The sequence below is a fragment of the Pteronotus mesoamericanus genome, unplaced genomic scaffold, assembly GCF_021234165.1.
Source record: "Pteronotus mesoamericanus isolate MK-2021 breed Mesoamerican mustached bat unplaced genomic scaffold, CSHL_Meso_final contig_230, whole genome shotgun sequence".
Classification (NCBI taxonomy): Eukaryota; Metazoa; Chordata; class Mammalia; order Chiroptera; family Mormoopidae; genus Pteronotus; species Pteronotus mesoamericanus.
In genome coordinates, this window is record NW_026555096.1 from 1,551,865 (window position 1) to 1,568,619 (window position 16,755).

Sequence of the window (16,755 nt, forward strand, 5' to 3'; positions counted from 1 at the left end):
TTGAAAGCTTTATCCCACAACATGAGGATATTTGGAGGTGGGTCCTTTGTGATATAGTTAGGATTAGATGAAGTCAGAAGGGTAGGGCCCTTACAAGTTGGATTAGTGTCCTAACTAGGGGCACAAGAGGCCTTGCTCCCTCTCTCTCTCTCTGCCATGTGAGGACCCAATGAGAAACTGGCCATCTGAAATCCAGAAGAGGGCCCTTGCCCGACCTGACCATGCTGGCACCCTGATCTTGAACTTCCCAGCCTCTACAACTATGAGAAAATTAATTTCTCTTGTTCATAAGCTATCCAGTCTATGGTATTCTGTTATAGCAGTCCAAACTGGCTAAGATAATTGTGATCATCAAATACTCAATATCTTTTTATATTGTTCTTGTCAACTCTTTGGCATATCCGAAAACTGACCACTCCCTCCTCCCCCACCAGGACATAATTAGGATGGCTGAAAGTTGCTTGAGAAAAATCACATTCAGGCTGGCTGGTTTCATTTTACATTATTAATGTCAAATATCAAATTGGTACTCAATTTGGCCTGGCAGTCTAAATCTGTCTTTCTAGCAAGCTGGTCTTCCCTGTCCTAAAGGCAATGATTTCATCTCTTCTTCTTCCTCCCCAAACTTTCCTTCCTTTCTACCACTCCACCTCATACTCTGCTGGGGAGATGGAACCATCAGACATAATCACTCTCACCTTCCCAAAACCATATCAATAAAGGGCTGTATTTCATTCCTTCCTCTCACAAGCAAGGTTTCTTACCTGGCCTCTGGACTCTGCTCCTCACTTTCTCAAAGACACTGTTTCTTGAGATAACTCTCCTCTTTTAACTCTACCCATCTCTCTCTCTCTCTCTCTCTCTCTCTCTGTCACTCCCACCAACAAATATGTACTATTATTTCTCTTCTTAAAATACTTCTACCTTGACCCCTAATCCCTCTAGCTCTCACCTCATTTTGCTACTCCTCTTCATTAGCAAATTTCTAGAAAACACTATGGGCACACTGTCTCCACATCCTCACCTTACATTCTCTCTTCAACCTCCTTCACCTGGTTGCTGCCTCCAGCTGTCCACCTGCCTTAGAAAGGTCACCAATGACTTTCAGGTGCCAAATCCAATGGAAACATCTCTGTCCTTAGTTTGCTTCATTCTGAGCATTGCTTAACCACATTGGCTTTCTCAAAATACATTCTTCCTTCAGGTTCTTTCACAAAATTTTCTTTAGCTTCTCTTCCCTCTTTCTTCTCAATCTCTTTTGTTGGGTTTTAATCATTTCTAACCTCTATGTGGTTAGTTCCTGGTTTCTTCCTCTGTCATCTTCTTCTCTATTCTCTCTACTCCTCTTTGACTATTTCATTAATTTTCTTGAATTAAAGAGTGTCATGATGATATTGATGACTCACATTCATACCTCCAACCCAGGTTACCCCTCTGAGCTTGAGCCATCTATCCCACTTGCTACTTTACTTTTGATGCCTCACATAGCCCCAGCTGCTCCCCTGTGCTGTATTCCCAGACTCTCTCAGGGTCCCAATCTCTTCAGGATGCAGTTTCATAGCATACAGCATTCTCTCTCAGTCTCCTGCTCAAACCTCCCCCTCTGGCCTATCCTCCACACTGGTGTCAAAAGTCATTCTAAAGCATTAATCATTCCATTTCCCTATCCCAAGCCTTCCTATAATTACTCATCATTTCCCAGTTAAAAATATCTGCTCCTGTAGTCGCAGGTTTCCAGTCCTTCTCTCCCTCTCCACCCAGCCATGAGGAAGAACTTCAAGTGTGTGTGTGTGTATGTTGTTGTTGTTGTTGTTGTTGTTGTTGTTGTTGTTTATGTGAGTCTGGAATGCCAGTCTTCTTCTTTGCCATGCTATGAAAATCCATCCTATGAAACTCAAGATGTCACCTCGTCTGAGAAAAGGATAATAAATAAGTTTGATAGAAATAACAAATAGAAAGATTTATGCTCTCATTGTGCTCTCACATCCAATCAAATGAGCAAATAAATACAGAGTAAAAATCTAAAAAATTATTAAATTCACTCCCGAGCAAGCTGTTTAATTGAAGACCCGTATTAAAATTCTCTGATTAATTCCACAAATCTTTATTAAAATCTGCTGCCTACCATGTGCCCTTAGGGTACAACAATGAGCAAGCAGACCCATCCTGCTCTCAGGGAATGCATCTCTATGGGGCAAAACAGACCACAAGTACATACAGATCATGCCAACTGGGCATTCATGTTACGAAGAAAATGTGTCTAAAAAAGGATGAGGTAGGATGGGGGCCCTGTTTTATAAAGAGGCAAGAGACACAAAAAATAACAGTAATCTTGTTTTTTTTATAAATGTGCCATTCCCTCCACCACCTCTGCCTAGCCTCTCCTTCTGATTTTCCATGAAGACATAAATATTTGAAATGTTTCTTTTTTAGGCCATAAGAATATTTTATAAATTTATTTCCCCTGCACCATGTGTAAAGGTACAATAAATACCTTAATCTTATGGGTTCTTTACTCAAACGAAGTATTCAGAAGTCTTTGTTTCATAATAATACTTTTCTGTCTGTCCCATTAGGCAGGACTGTAAAATGAATGTTTATATTCCTCCAGAATTCATTTGTTGAAACCTAATCCCCAATGTGATGGTTTAGGAGGTGGGATCTTTGGGAGGTGATTAGATCATGAGGGTGGAGACTTTAGTGGGTTTAGTGTCCTTATAAAGAGCTCTCTAGTCTCTTTCACCTTGTGATGCCATCTATGAACCAAGAAGTGGATTCTCACTAGACACTGAATTTGCCAGCACCTTGATCTTGGACTTTCCAGCCTATAGAACTGTGAGAAACAAATTTCCATTTTTTATAAACCACACAGTTTATGGTGATTTTGTTATAGCAGCCTGAGCAGACTAAAAGAGTAAGTTCCACAGAAGGAGAAACTAAACCCATGGTCAGTCAACATGAGCTGAGTAGGTAGATCCATGTCTGCTTCCTTGCCTCTACCATCTCCTCCATAAACTCAGCCAAGCCAGTGTCCTGTTCCTCCTCCAACTGCCTTTCTTTTTAATGAAGATCTTTTGACTGCCCACCGTCACGTGATGTCGGCCACCTTTGCAGCTCTGTGCACATTCTCTCTCTCAAGGCACTGTGTTCCTGTAACAAGCACTGTGATCATGTGACAAGCGCTTATGAAGAATTCACAATAAGTCAGGTTCTACACTTGACAGTAAGGAGACAATGGTGAGCACTAGGGTCCCAGGTCTCTACAGAGTTCAAACTTTCTGGGAAGATGGCTGGGTAACCACTGAGTGACAAAGTATAGTGGACTAGAAGACACTCTCTGACACTGCATTCAATTTATACTAAAATTATCTTGGTATTTGTCCTATTTCATCCTTCATGATATACCCATGACAGCAGAAATTGCTTTGTAACTTTTTGGAAATGCTCACGGTAATTATTAAAATCCCAAGCCACAGTAGATAGCTAAGTGCTAAATTGGGTCAAATCCCACTATTGCCTTTAGCAATTAAAAAAAAGTTGCATATACCAAAAGTCCCAATTCTTGAGTTTTACTATAAACCTAGATATTCCCATTTACTTATTACCAAAATATTTACCGAGTGTCTGTTTGGTCTCAGTAATACATTGACAACAAGTAAGAAATGCCCAGGACTTTAGATGATTATAGTCTAGTGTATATGAGCAGATGATCATTACAGCACTGTGTGAGCACGGTTAGCACTGGGCATTGCACAGTGCCATGGGAGGCTGGAGATGGCCATGCACTCAGCTCAGGGGCTGGGAAGCCTGGCCTGGGAAGATACGAAGCAGTGTACCTGGGAAAGAGAATGAGGTGGCACTCCAAACCCAGGGCACAGGTACACCAGGCCACAAAGTATGTTTAGCTAACTGTAATTGTGCAGGATTTGGAAGGTAGGGTGGGAAATGTTGGCAGGGCGGAGAGTGGGGTTGACAAGCAGTTTTGAAGGCCTTTAGGAACTAATCTTGAGTCTGGAATGTTGTGGTAGTTGTTGATGCCTGTGAATACTGCATGCAGGGGAGAGGTATCACCAGGTCTGTCTGCAGCTCAGACTGTGCCTGGTGTCAGTGGCTTTGAGGAGTGGCAGGAAAAGGGGACTCCATCCAGCTATGCAGAAGTCCAGGCAAGAGGGGTGTGCCTGAAATGACATCACACTGATTTCTTCTGCTCAGACCCTGGCTAAGGAGCCAAAAATCAGGGATGTTCTTTCCCAGCACACCCTGCACCATCAGGAACCACTGCAGCCTTTGTAAGTCTGACTTTGTCTAGACTTACACCCTAGGTCTGCCTCTACTGATTCCTTTCATGACTGCCTCTCAGACACACAGGAAGGTGCTCCAGGGCTGTGACCAGTGTCATCTGACTTTGTGAACAGTAAATAACAATAACACTGAACATAGACAGACAGGAAACACTCTGAGAAGGTACTTTTCTAAGCACTCAGCATGTATTAACTCACTTAATCATCACAATCCTACACAATAGGTGCTATTGTTATCCCCATTTTACACATGGGAGAACTGAGAAACAGAGAAATTAAGGACTAAAGGTGGTGAACATTTACAGGGCACTTATTCTGGGCCAGACATAATTCTAAGCCCTCCGCCTGTATTAAATTATCTAGTCCTCCCTGCAACCCCATGATAGGGCAGTCATGAGAGCCTGTATAATACCAGTGGGGAAATAGAGAGAGAAAGAGGCTGAGTAACTCATCCAGGATTAAATAGCAAGTTAGAGGGAGACGTGGGATTCAAACATCACACTTTGGCTCCATGGCCTAGCCTCTTTGGCCATCATGCTAGACACAGTGGAGGACAATGAATGATTCTTGGATTAATTAGTGAAGTTGCTGGTAGCCACAGATAGGTGAGTACCCCCATCCAGATCAAAGTGTCCCCCTGGCTGTCTGTCACCTGGCCCTCTGCTGTGGGCCAGAGTCTCCAGAGTACCAGGACCCGAGGGCTTTAGGTTTTCCTTCTCCAGAAGTCACTGTGGAGAGAATGTCCACTGGGGCCAGAGAAGCTCCTCCCTGTTCCTTGGGGAGTCAGAGACTCAGATGGAAGGGTGGGATTACCTGGTACCCAAAGATGTGCTGCATCAGGCGGTCACACATGACGTTGCTGGTCAAGACCAAGTGCAGGACTTTCACAGCTGCGTACATGGTATGGTCATCTGTTGCTAAGGAAATGAGGCCCAGGAGGATAGCAGGCCCGCCAATGAAGTCCAGACTGCTGGCAGCAGGGCTGGAGTGGAACACCCTTACCCCTGTGTGGGACAAAGGGTCATTCCATTAGTAGTCAGTGTTTCATTGCAATGAAAAGTCCCCAACAGCATGCTGGAGTAAATGAGCTGCCAAAGCCGCTAGCCACTCATGGCAGAGGAGCCTGTGCACATGGGACAGGCTGGAGCAAGGCAGAGGGCTACACTGAGTCCTTCCTCTGTCACCCATGGCTGAAACACCCCAGGGGATTTAAGATCACCGCCCTCCATCTCAGTCCAAAGTGCCAGAGGAGTCAGATGCCTTAGTTGCCATCTCACTCTCAGTCTCTGCTGGCTCTTCTGACACCTTTTGTTCCCTCAATCCTGTGGAGCTATTTACTTCCACCAACTCGCTGCTTTGATAGTTGCTGGCTATGTTTCACTCCAACAACCACAACAAATGCCTCTGTACAAGGCCACACTGTGCTCACTAGATGGATTCTGTTGTACATAGATGCCAGCCTGGTTAGCAGTTCAGTTCATCACCAACTGTCAGAGGCAGTGAAGTAAGCTGATCTCATTCAACGTGGGAGGCCCACTCTCCTTCAGGGTTAACTCGTCACCTCTGGCCTCACCATCCAACAAGCTCTGTCCTGACTGCCCCTCAGCATTCCAGACTGCTCAAGTGGTGACATCCTCAAACGCTTCTTCCCAAATAGCAGTAAAAGTTCATGGCCTGACGTACCCAACTGGCCCACAGCCACAGCTCCAATGGTTCGAAGAGAACCCGAGAGATGGCCAGCACAGTTTCTTAGCAAGAACACAGGCATGGCATTGTCACGGGATGAAATGTTCATCTAGAGAAATTGACAACAATTAGTCTTAAAGTTCTTTCCTAGAAAAGAAGAAGTCTTATTCACAAGTTCCTGGAGGGTAGGCACCCTGAGTCCTGGCCCAGCGCTGGTGCTCAGTAAATGAATAATAATAGAATCAACATCAGGCAGACTGAAACCAGAGTTCAGGTTCTCGTGTCTTGTCTCCTAAGCTGTCACTTAATCAAGGGATCAGTTTTGGTTATACAGTTGTGCCATTAATGTCCCACACACTCATAGTGAGGAGCTAACAAGGGCAAGAAGGATCCTAGGACACCTGGCAGTGGATAGTTCTACAAAAGCCAGCATTGTCTTGTTCCCAGGCTAGGGTTGCCCAGTCTCTAAAAGTCCAAGCCTCTGGTTTCAGAGAACCAGGGAAATGGGAATCCTAGTTTCTTCCATCAGAAGGAATGCTGCTTAGAAGGCACTTCTTTGGTGCTCAACAGGACTTAACCTTGGCCCCTTGTCTTCAGTAAAGGGAGGGGGCCTTCTCTCCGTGAAGGTAGAGAGAATGGAAACACATCAGCCCAAATTCATCAGCAGTAGACAAAGGGTTCTTATACAGGAATTAGAAAATAATAAATCTAACAGCATCTTCACCTACAGACATGTCTGCTTGCTGTTCCACAAGTTCATTGTTTAAAATAAACACAGCAATTCACAGAACAGTCTGTAGTGAATTGAGGGGGTTTGGTAGCACTCTGAAAAGGGAAGCTCCATAGTGCTTTCCATATCACAAAGGTTTTAAATATTCTGTTTGTTCTAGCTCTAGCTCATGAAGAATGAAGAGCATCTACTTTCTTCTCTGGGCAATTAGAAACAAAAGGGTTAGTCTTGGGGTAAGTTAATGGGTGGGGAGTCATAGAATATTTGAGCAAATCAAGTGGGAAGCACTCCTGTATGTATCAACCTCCACATGTACAAACATGAATTATCATTCACTCAGTCATGAAAAACTGAAGCCAGCCATGAGATCATGATTTTGGAGGGGAGCAAGTGATGTAGAAGGCGTACCTCTTTGGCAATCAGGCGGCTGTCCACCTCATTGTACATGTTTCTGATGTCCACAGCGCTGGTGGTAGAGGAGCTGGCTACATGAAGGCTAAAGGAAACCCTTTCCTCTGCAATCAGAGGCACCGCTTCTGTACCAGGGTCCTCTCCTAAAACAACACATCTTCAATCATTTTTACTCTCACTGTACAGAAAAGAAAATTAATCCTCAGAAAAGTAAATATCTACTGTTACATGGCAAAGTAATCACCCAGAGAATGTTGGTGTCTTGTTACATTGTTTGTTTCTATGTTGTTACTTTGTATGCTTATATGTTGTTCATATGTCTTGTGTTTTGCCCCTACTTGTGCTTCTTTGACACTTATAAAAAGTCATGGAGAAATCTCACAATGCTAACCCTCCCATAATAGAGAGGCATTCCAGGTTTGAAATTACTAAGCTTGAAACACCTATCAAGGGTGTAAACTCATTCCCCCAAAATGAAAATGGCAAGTGATAAGAAAGCTTACTTATAAAAAAATGAGATACGGGTTGAGCTGAAAGCCTTAAGATTTTCAGTAAGCTACATGTCTGTGGGAAACATCCCACGTGGGATTAGCACCCTGGTCCCTGCATCAAGGAGAGCCACATATGTAACTTGAGAAGTATGGTAAGAGCAGAGTTAGTGAAACTTTGGCTGTAGACTTCACCCATCACATTGTTCTGACCACTGCCATTTGCCAGAGGAAATGAAGTTTGAAAAAGACCTGGAACCTAGAGACACTCAGAAGCACTCAGCAGCTCTTTATCACTCTTCATCACACACAAGTCTTCTGTACATAGATGCATTTATCATTCCTCCCACATGGGCACTGACCCCTTAACTTGATGGAGCACAGAGAGCAATGCTCCCTGCTTGAACAGCCAAAAATCAATAATGAAAATGTGGATGTTTTTGTCTGCCTGTTTAATAATTGAAAACAATGGTATACTTTAGTTAAAAAGCTCCTTCATTAAAAGGAATGTAACTTATTTATCTCATTCTCTTCTTTCTTTGCTGATGGTATTACCCACTCACACTTATGTGTTTTGGAGCTGAAATATGAAGGATATTGTCATTTCCTTTTTTTGTGACATTTTCTGTTGGGTTGTAAATATATAATTAACCAGTTATAGAGGTCTTCCCTAATGACTGACCTGTACTGAGTTTATTCTTTATAAATGTAATATAAATAAATGAATGTTGAGTTTTAAAATAAAATCAGCAACATAATTATAAATCAAAACATCCACACCTTGGACATGCACAGCTTGGAAGTTGCCACAGTATCTTGGGCCAAGTTTGTTAATAACTTCCAGAGTTTCCATTGAGATGGCTTCTTCAAAAAGGTATGTAGGGCCAAGACGCCATATTAATGATGACTTCTGTTTCCAAACTCGAGGGGTAGCAACATATCCATAAACATCTACAAATGACGATGGATCCATTGAAAGGAAAGGTCCTGGTAAGGCCTGAATGTATAACATCTGTTAAAATAAAAAGGATGGAAGGTGGCTAAATTTGGAATTAATCAAATAAATACATATGGGTATAATACGATGTACTTTATTTTTTCCTCAGAGTAAAAACTTACTGTACCTAAAAAAATTTAAAAGATGAGTCTCAAAGCTGAGAAAAATGTAGCAAAAGTAGTTATAAAATGCTTGTGGGAGTAAAAGAGTGATACTAAGCCTTTGGGAACAAATTTGAAAAGAACATTGAGAGCCCCTGAAATATTCACTTTTTGTCCCAGTCATCCCACTAAGAACCTACATTCCAGCACTGACACATTAATTTCATGCACTAAAAATAATTACAGATATAAAGATTGGAAATAAATAAATAAAACTCTCTCTTTGCAAATGATATATCCATGTAGAAAATGCCAAGAATCTAACAAAAAAAAGAAAAAGAAAGAAAAGAAACAAAAAACCAAACTCCCAGAACTAATAAGTGAATTCAGCAAGGTTACAGGATACATGGTCAACACATAAAAGTCAGCCACATTCTAACAATAAACATGAAGAAACTAAAATTAAAAACAATACCATTTTCAACTGCTCAAAAGAAAATGAAATACTTAACAAGATTTGTATCCTGAATATTCCAAAAGAATGATAAAATAAATCAAAGAAGTCCTATATAAATGAAGAGACATACCATGTTCCTGGATAAGAAGACTCAATATAGTAAAGATGTCATTTCTCCCCAAAGTGATCTATAGGTTTAATGCAAACCTATCAAAACCTCAGAAGACTTTTTGTTGACAGGCAAGCTAATTCTAAAATTTATATGAAAAGACACAAGCTCTAGAATGGCTCAAACAAATAGATTAATTCTTCTTTTTTGAAAAAGAACTAAGTGATGGATACCACTCTACCCAATATTAAGGCTTATTATACAGCTACAATAGTTAAGAGAGTATGGTATTGGTAGGAGGCTAGTCATGCAGATCAATGGAATAATATAGAGAATCCAGAAATGAATCCATAGAAATATGGCTAACTGATTTTTAACAAAAATCCAAAGGTAATTTAATGGTGAAAGAGTGGCACCTTTAGAAAACAGTGCTGGAAAAAAACTGGACATTCATAGGGAAAGAAATAAACATCAACCTAACTCACATGCCTTACACAAAAATTAATGAAAAATTGATCAGAAACTTAAATGTAAAATTTAAAATTAGAAAATGCTTTTAAAAGGCATAGGAGAAAATCTTCAGGCTCTAATAATAGGCAGAGTTCTTAGACTTGACACCAAAAGAAAGAACTGTAAGAGAAAAATTGATAAATTACACTTGATTAAAATAAAGCTTTGGCTTTGAAAAATTCAATGTGAAAGAAAATAAAAAACAACAAGCTATATACATCAGCAAAAATTATTTGCAAATTATTTAGTATACAAAGGACTAGTATATCTAGAATACATATTTTTAAAAACCCTTAAACCTCAGCAGTAAAAATCAAACAATCCAGTTAGAAAGTGGGCAAAAGACTTGAACAGACATCACTGAAGAGCATATGCAGATGGCAAAGAAGCATGTGAGAAGATGTTCAATCTCATTAGCCATTAAGGAAATGTAAATTAAAAACACTTCAGGAAAAGTTAACATTGTTAAAATGTTCATACTACCCTAAGAAATCTGTACATTTAATGCAATCCTTATCAAAATACCAATGATGCATTTCACAAAACTAGAACAAATAATATAACCATTTATATGGAGCCACAAAAAACTCCAAATAGCCACAGCAATCTTGAGAAAGAAGAACAAAGTTGAAAGAATCATGCTACTGATATCAAACTATACTATAAACCCACAGTAATCAAAACAATGTGATACTAGCATGAAAACAGACATATAGATTAATGGAACGGAATAGAGAACTCAAAAATAAATCTATGATTATATTATTAATTAATATTTGACAAAGGAAACAAGAACATAAAATGGGGTAAAGCGTGTCTATTCAATAAATGATTTTGGGAAAATTGGACAGATACTTGCAAAAGAGTGAAACTAGACCACCTTCTTACACCACAAAGACTTAAATGTAAAACTTGATACCATTAAAATCCTAGAAGAAAACATAGGGTCTAAAAATCTCTGACATTTCTCTTCATAATATGTTTTTTCAGGTATATATCCTCAGGCAGAAGCAACAGAAGAAAAAATAAACAAACAAGACTACATCAAACTAAAAAGTTTTTGCACAACAAAAAACAAGTTTCCTATCATCAAAATGAAAAGATAACCCACTGAATCACAGAACATATTCACCAATGGTACATATGATAAGCGGTTAATATCCAAAATTTATTAGGAACTCATATAACTCAATACCAAAAAAACTCCAAACAATTTAATTTAAAAATGGGCAAAGGACCTAAATAGACACTTCTCAAAGGAAGACATACAGATGGTTGGTCAATAGACATATGAAAAGATGCTCAATGTCACTAATCACCAGAGAAATGCAATTTAAACCACAATGAGATATCACTTCACACCTGTCAGAATGGCTATCATCAATAAACAAACAAAGGTGGAGACAAATGCATTTGAACAAAAAAATTAAAATTAAAAGGAAAAAATAAAATAAACCAAAAAACAAGCGTTGGCAAGTAGAATAAAGGGAACCCTCATACACTATTGGTAAGTCACTATGAAAAACAGTATGGAGGTGGTTCAAAAAATTAAAAATAAAACTGCCTAATGACCCAGGAATTCTATTTCTTTGTACATATTCAAAGTAACCCAAAACACTAATTTGAAAGAATATATTGTCCTCTATGTTCATTGCAGCGTTATTTACAACAGCCAACCTATGGAAGCAACCCAACTGCTCATCAGTAAATGAGGAGATAAAAAAGCTGTGGCACATAGATACAATGGAATATTACTCAGCCAAAAAAAGGATAAAATCTTACCATTTGCAACAGCATGGACGGACCTAGAGAGTATTATGCTAAGTGAAATAAGTCAGTCAGAGAAAGACAAATAACATATGGTTTCATTTATATGTGAAATCTAAAGAATAATATAAATAAACAAAACAGAAGCATACTCATAGATACAGGGAACAGACGAATGGTTACCAGAGGGGAGGGTGGTTGGGGGATTGGGTAAAAAAGATAAAGGGTTGAGAAGTACAGATAGGTAGTTATAAAATAGTCATGGAGATGTAAAGTACAGTATAGGAAATTATTATAGTAACTATGTATAGTGCCAGTTGAGTACTGGAAATACCAGCAGGAACACTGTATAAAGTATATGGTTGTCTAACCACTATGCTGTTCACCTGAAACTAATACAAAATAATATGTAATGTAAACTTTAATTGAAAAAAATGTTAAATTAAAGAACACATCACTACACACTTATCAGTCTAATTAAAAAATAATGACACCAAATGCAGAGAAACTCAATCACTTATTTATTGCTGGTGGGGACGTAAAATGGTACAGCTACTCCTGTAAACAGTTTCACAGTTTCTTATAAAACTAAATATAATTACCATAGAACCCAGCAATTGGACTCTTAAATATTATTCATTTCAGAGAAAATGAAGACTTAAGTTCATTAAAAAAAAAACTGTACACAAATGTTCATAGTAGCTTTATTGTAACAGCCAAAAACTGGAAACAATAAAGATGTTCTTCAATGGTTATATATCTATATTATGGAATACTAACTACTCAGCAATAAAAAGAAATGAACAGTTGACACATGCAAAAACTTGGATGAATTTCCACAGAGTTATGCTGAATGAAATATCTAATCCTAAAAGGTCATTACTATATGATCCCATAAATATAACACCTTGAATATGACAAAGTTTTAGATATTGGTTGCCAAGGTTAGAAACAGGGATAGAGCAAGGGGTATGTGTGGAATGTGACTGTGGTTATAACTTAAGAAAGGGCAACATCAGGAACCCATGTGGTGACAATTATTCTGTATTTTGGCAATAGTGGTGGATGTAGGAACCTATACATAAGATAAAATTGTGTGGTACTAAATATACAGACCCAATACAAGTAGAATTGGTGAAATATGAATAAATTAGTAGGGTATAGCTATGTCAATATTTTGGTTGTCACTAATCACCAGAGAAATGCAATTTAAACCACAATGAGATATCACTTCACACCTGTCAGTTTTGCAAAGTGTTACCATTGGATGAAATTGGGTAAAAGGCACCAAGATTGCTATCATTTGTTACTTTTTAGCTTACAGTTATCTCAATAAAAATTTCAATAAAATAGAAAAAAATAATTAACTCATTATCACAAATTAAAAAATAATAACTCAAAGTCCATGTGAATAATTTTTTAAATAATAGTGTAAGTTAACTAAGTAGTACACAAAATATTCTGTATAATAGTTACAACTATTTTTTAAAGTGAAAAAGCTGAAAGAAACTACAAACAATAGTAAAGTAGAAGGAATTTAGGTAATTTTTTTCTTTATCTTTCAGTTATTTTAAAATATGTTGATATTTTTATGTGGACTATAAAATCACTATATCTATGAACATGTATATAAATAGATATTTTTCTAAATGAGAGCTGATATATTTTCAGAAATTCATTTCCCTACTGAAAAAATGAGGTTTTCAAATAAAACAAACCAAGTTTCCAGCCAGAAGACCTGCCTAGAGGTCCATTGTGCTCCCCTCCCACTTTCCCATCCTCCCAGGCAGAGGCTTCTCTGTCTCCTACACTGAAGCTCTGCCCCACCCCTCCAATCCAGCTTGCCCCTTTCTTCCTAAATGCCTACTGTGTATTCTTATTGCACCATTCAGAATAATTTATAAACTTAAGATATTTAAAATTGCTCCCACACTTTTTTGTTCAATTCAGACTGTTAAAACATTCCCCACCCTTCTAAATTTAGCTTATGTTCCCTTGGAAATTAAATCAGAGGCTCTTATATTTGAGAACAATTGTTAATCTCGGTCAATCCCAATCCAAGTTCTCCCATATTATCCTTGTCCAGCAGATACTTGCATCTAAACACAGCCCTTTATATTTATCCCAGTTAAATATCACTACCAACTTGTTGAGATCACCTTGGAAAGTTAATTCTGTCTGCCTTGGGCCTTGGCCATTCTCCATAAAATATTTTGGCACATTTGGCATATACCATGGTGACAGATCTCTCCCAATCACGCTGCTGACTGACTCTGGTCCAGCTTGTGCTGTGGGGTCTGGTGTTCATCTATGTACCAATTCAGTCAACTACACTATCAGGGTGTCCATGCTATTCCTTATGGCTGTAAATTCAGTGCAATTCACCATTTATTGCATGTTTGCCAGCCTCTGGCGAGGTGCAAGTCAGGTCCAAATATCAATAGGATATGGCTCCTAGACTCAAGGTACATGAGCTATTTCATAGAATAACAACATATCTGTGAAGAAAAAAAAAAAGACAAAACAAGCCCATTCTGTAATCATGCCTAAACAGATAAACACAAAGACACCATGCTGGCTAACATGAATGTCTATAGCTTCCTCTGCAATAACAGCTCTAATCCTGCTCCATTTCTCCAACTTCCTGGGTAAAGTGCTGAACATACACAGATACCAAATTGCCTTTCTTTCTGACAGCACACAATTCAGAACCATCCCAAAAAATCATCTAAAAGAAGCCAAAACCCTATGTAAGCCCCTTTTATCTCGTTTTTTTAAATTTTATTTTAATTTATTTTTTCAAATACATTTGTCTCTGCCTACCCCCCACCACTTTCCCTTGCCCCCTCCTACCTTCCCTCCCTCAGCTCTTCCCCTTTGGTTTTGTCCATGAGTCCTTGCTATATGTTCCTTGACTTTCCCCTTCCCTTCCTTTTCCCCGCTCCCCGGTCCCTCCTTCCCTCTTGTCTCTGTTGATTTCTTTTCCTTTCAGTGTTGTTGGTCTTATTTTCGTTGCATCTTTGTATTGTTTATAGGTGAGATCATATGGTATTTGTCTTTCGTCCCCTGGCTTATTTCATTTAGCATAATGCTCTCCAGTTCCATCCACGCTGTCGCGAAGTTTAGTAGTTCTTTTTTTCTTTCTGCTGCACAGTATTCCATTGTGTATATATACCATAATTTTTTGATCCAATCATCTACTGATGGGCATTTAGGTTGCTTCCAACACTTGGCTATTGTATCTCCTTGTTAATCTGTGAGGTAAGGAATCTCTTGCTACAGCAAGGTTCATAACTCTTTTTGTTTTGTACTGTATGCATACTCTTGGAGATATTTGCCTGGTGGGCATGGACAGTTCCCAGAACCTAAAACAGTACTTAACACATAATAAGTGCTCAAGAAATATGTAATGAGTGAGGAAAGGAAGGAAGGACTAGCACTGTTAATGACTGGGGAAAAAAAGTTACCTTTATCTTTTGGAGAACTGTTTTGCTTATTCTCTTGCCAAATCATTCCAATTACCAGTGGCATTTATTTTTATAATTTTAGCAAAAGATAACATCAAATTCATCTTCAGGTGTTCTATAGAATTCAGGCTGTTGTAACTTAACGAGTCTCAGCCTGGGAGATAATGCCCCACCCGCTGGCCCCCCAGCACTCCCATCCCCACAGCAGATATTTGGAAATGTCTGGAAGTATTTTTTTATGATCACAACTGGGAAGAGGGGCATGGTACGGCATCTTGGGTTATATATAAAATGGGACCCCACAACAAAAAAATTATCTGTCCCCATATGTCAATACTGTTAATATAGATAAATCTTATTAATCTAAGGTTCTCTGTTCAGGCTGCATATTAGAATCACCCAGGGAACTTTGAAAACATTACAACATTACTCCACCCACAGAGGTTCTGCAGTAACAGATCTGGGATGAAGCCTGCAAGACTTTCCATATGACTTGAAAATGCAGCCTAGGTTAAGATGTTCTTTCTGGAATCTGCCCTCTGTGGTCTTCTGTGCCCTTACCTCCCTGGCTTCTTTAGGGACTTCTGTCAGTGGCTATGGGAACACAACTGTCAGGCCCCTCACCTCCTGGCTTCCTCTCCCTTATACCTCAGAACTTAAAGTGTCTCTAAATGCTAGTGATGAGACACTCCCTCCAAGTATGTGTTCACATTCCATTACCTTCTCTAAGCAGAGGATTTGTCCTTTCCTAACCATTCTTTCTCTAAATCTGGCCAGATGTGTCAGTGTCTTTACACCTTGCTTTTACATGTAGTGCATAATCCAGACCAGCTGCATTAAATTTACCAGGAAATGTCTTAGAAAAGTAGACCTTTGGCAACGCTCAGACCTCCCTGGGGAATTCATACCTTAACATGTAAAAAATCTGTGTTTTTTTGTCTTTTGTTTTTTGATATTTCTGGAGACATATCATCTTATGACTATTCTTAGAGTCATAACAGTCATGACTATTCTTGTTTCCACATTTTAACTTCTGTCCTGGTTGTATGACCTTTATTCCATTTTCTAAAGATTCCCTTTTTATGCCTGAGCTCAGACCAGTGTTCTGGGCAATGAGGGGTTTTCACTGGATGCAATCCCCACTGTCAAAACAAACAAACAATCAAACAAAACAAACACAGAGCTGAAGTGAGGCCGCCTACGGTGGCGTGGCCCAGAGGTGTGGCGGAGGAGCAAGCACAGCTGGGGAACCATCTCACCTTGGCCGAACCAACAACCTGCCCATCCAGATAGGTGGAAACGGTACAATTCCTTTTTATTTCCTTGGTGACAACCACAACCAGGTGATGCCACTGACCACAAGCCAAGAGGTGGCCACACCTGACCCGAAGCTGGCGTCCTGCAGAGGGCTCAGAATCATCCTCAGGTTCCATGACATCTGAAAGAGAGAAAAAACACCAGACTTGCATGTGGCAACATACTGCGGCAACCAGGAGAATGGGGCTTCATGCCAGAGGAGCCACTGCTATGCCCCCTCTTACACCAGTTATCATTGCTGAGGTCATGCTTTGTCCCCAAAATTGTTTTAAGGACTGTTAGAAATATTAGCTCATTTCACTTCCATGACAACCCTGAGTCACAGAGAGGCTAAGTAACTCGCCCAAGGTCACACAGTCAGGGTTCAAACCCAAGAGTCAGATTCCACATCTACCCCACACCAGATTGCCTCCA

At 39.5% G+C, this 16,755-nt stretch overlaps 1 protein-coding gene across 1 annotated transcript in view; it reads right to left on the reverse strand.

Moving 5' to 3' along the window:
• WDFY4 (WDFY family member 4) overlaps nucleotides 1-16,755 on the reverse strand; it is a 328,638-nt gene that overhangs the window by 203,292 nt on the left and 108,591 nt on the right. The window contains exons 19-23 of the mRNA XM_054572378.1: nucleotides 16,284-16,462; nucleotides 8,397-8,628; nucleotides 7,126-7,271; nucleotides 5,985-6,096; nucleotides 5,115-5,305 (exon numbers count right to left, since the gene is read on the reverse strand). Of these exons, the coding sequence (XP_054428353.1) occupies nucleotides 5,115-5,305; nucleotides 5,985-6,096; nucleotides 7,126-7,271; nucleotides 8,397-8,628; nucleotides 16,284-16,462 (860 nt within the window). The remainder of the gene's footprint in view (nucleotides 1-5,114; nucleotides 5,306-5,984; nucleotides 6,097-7,125; nucleotides 7,272-8,396; nucleotides 8,629-16,283; nucleotides 16,463-16,755) is intronic.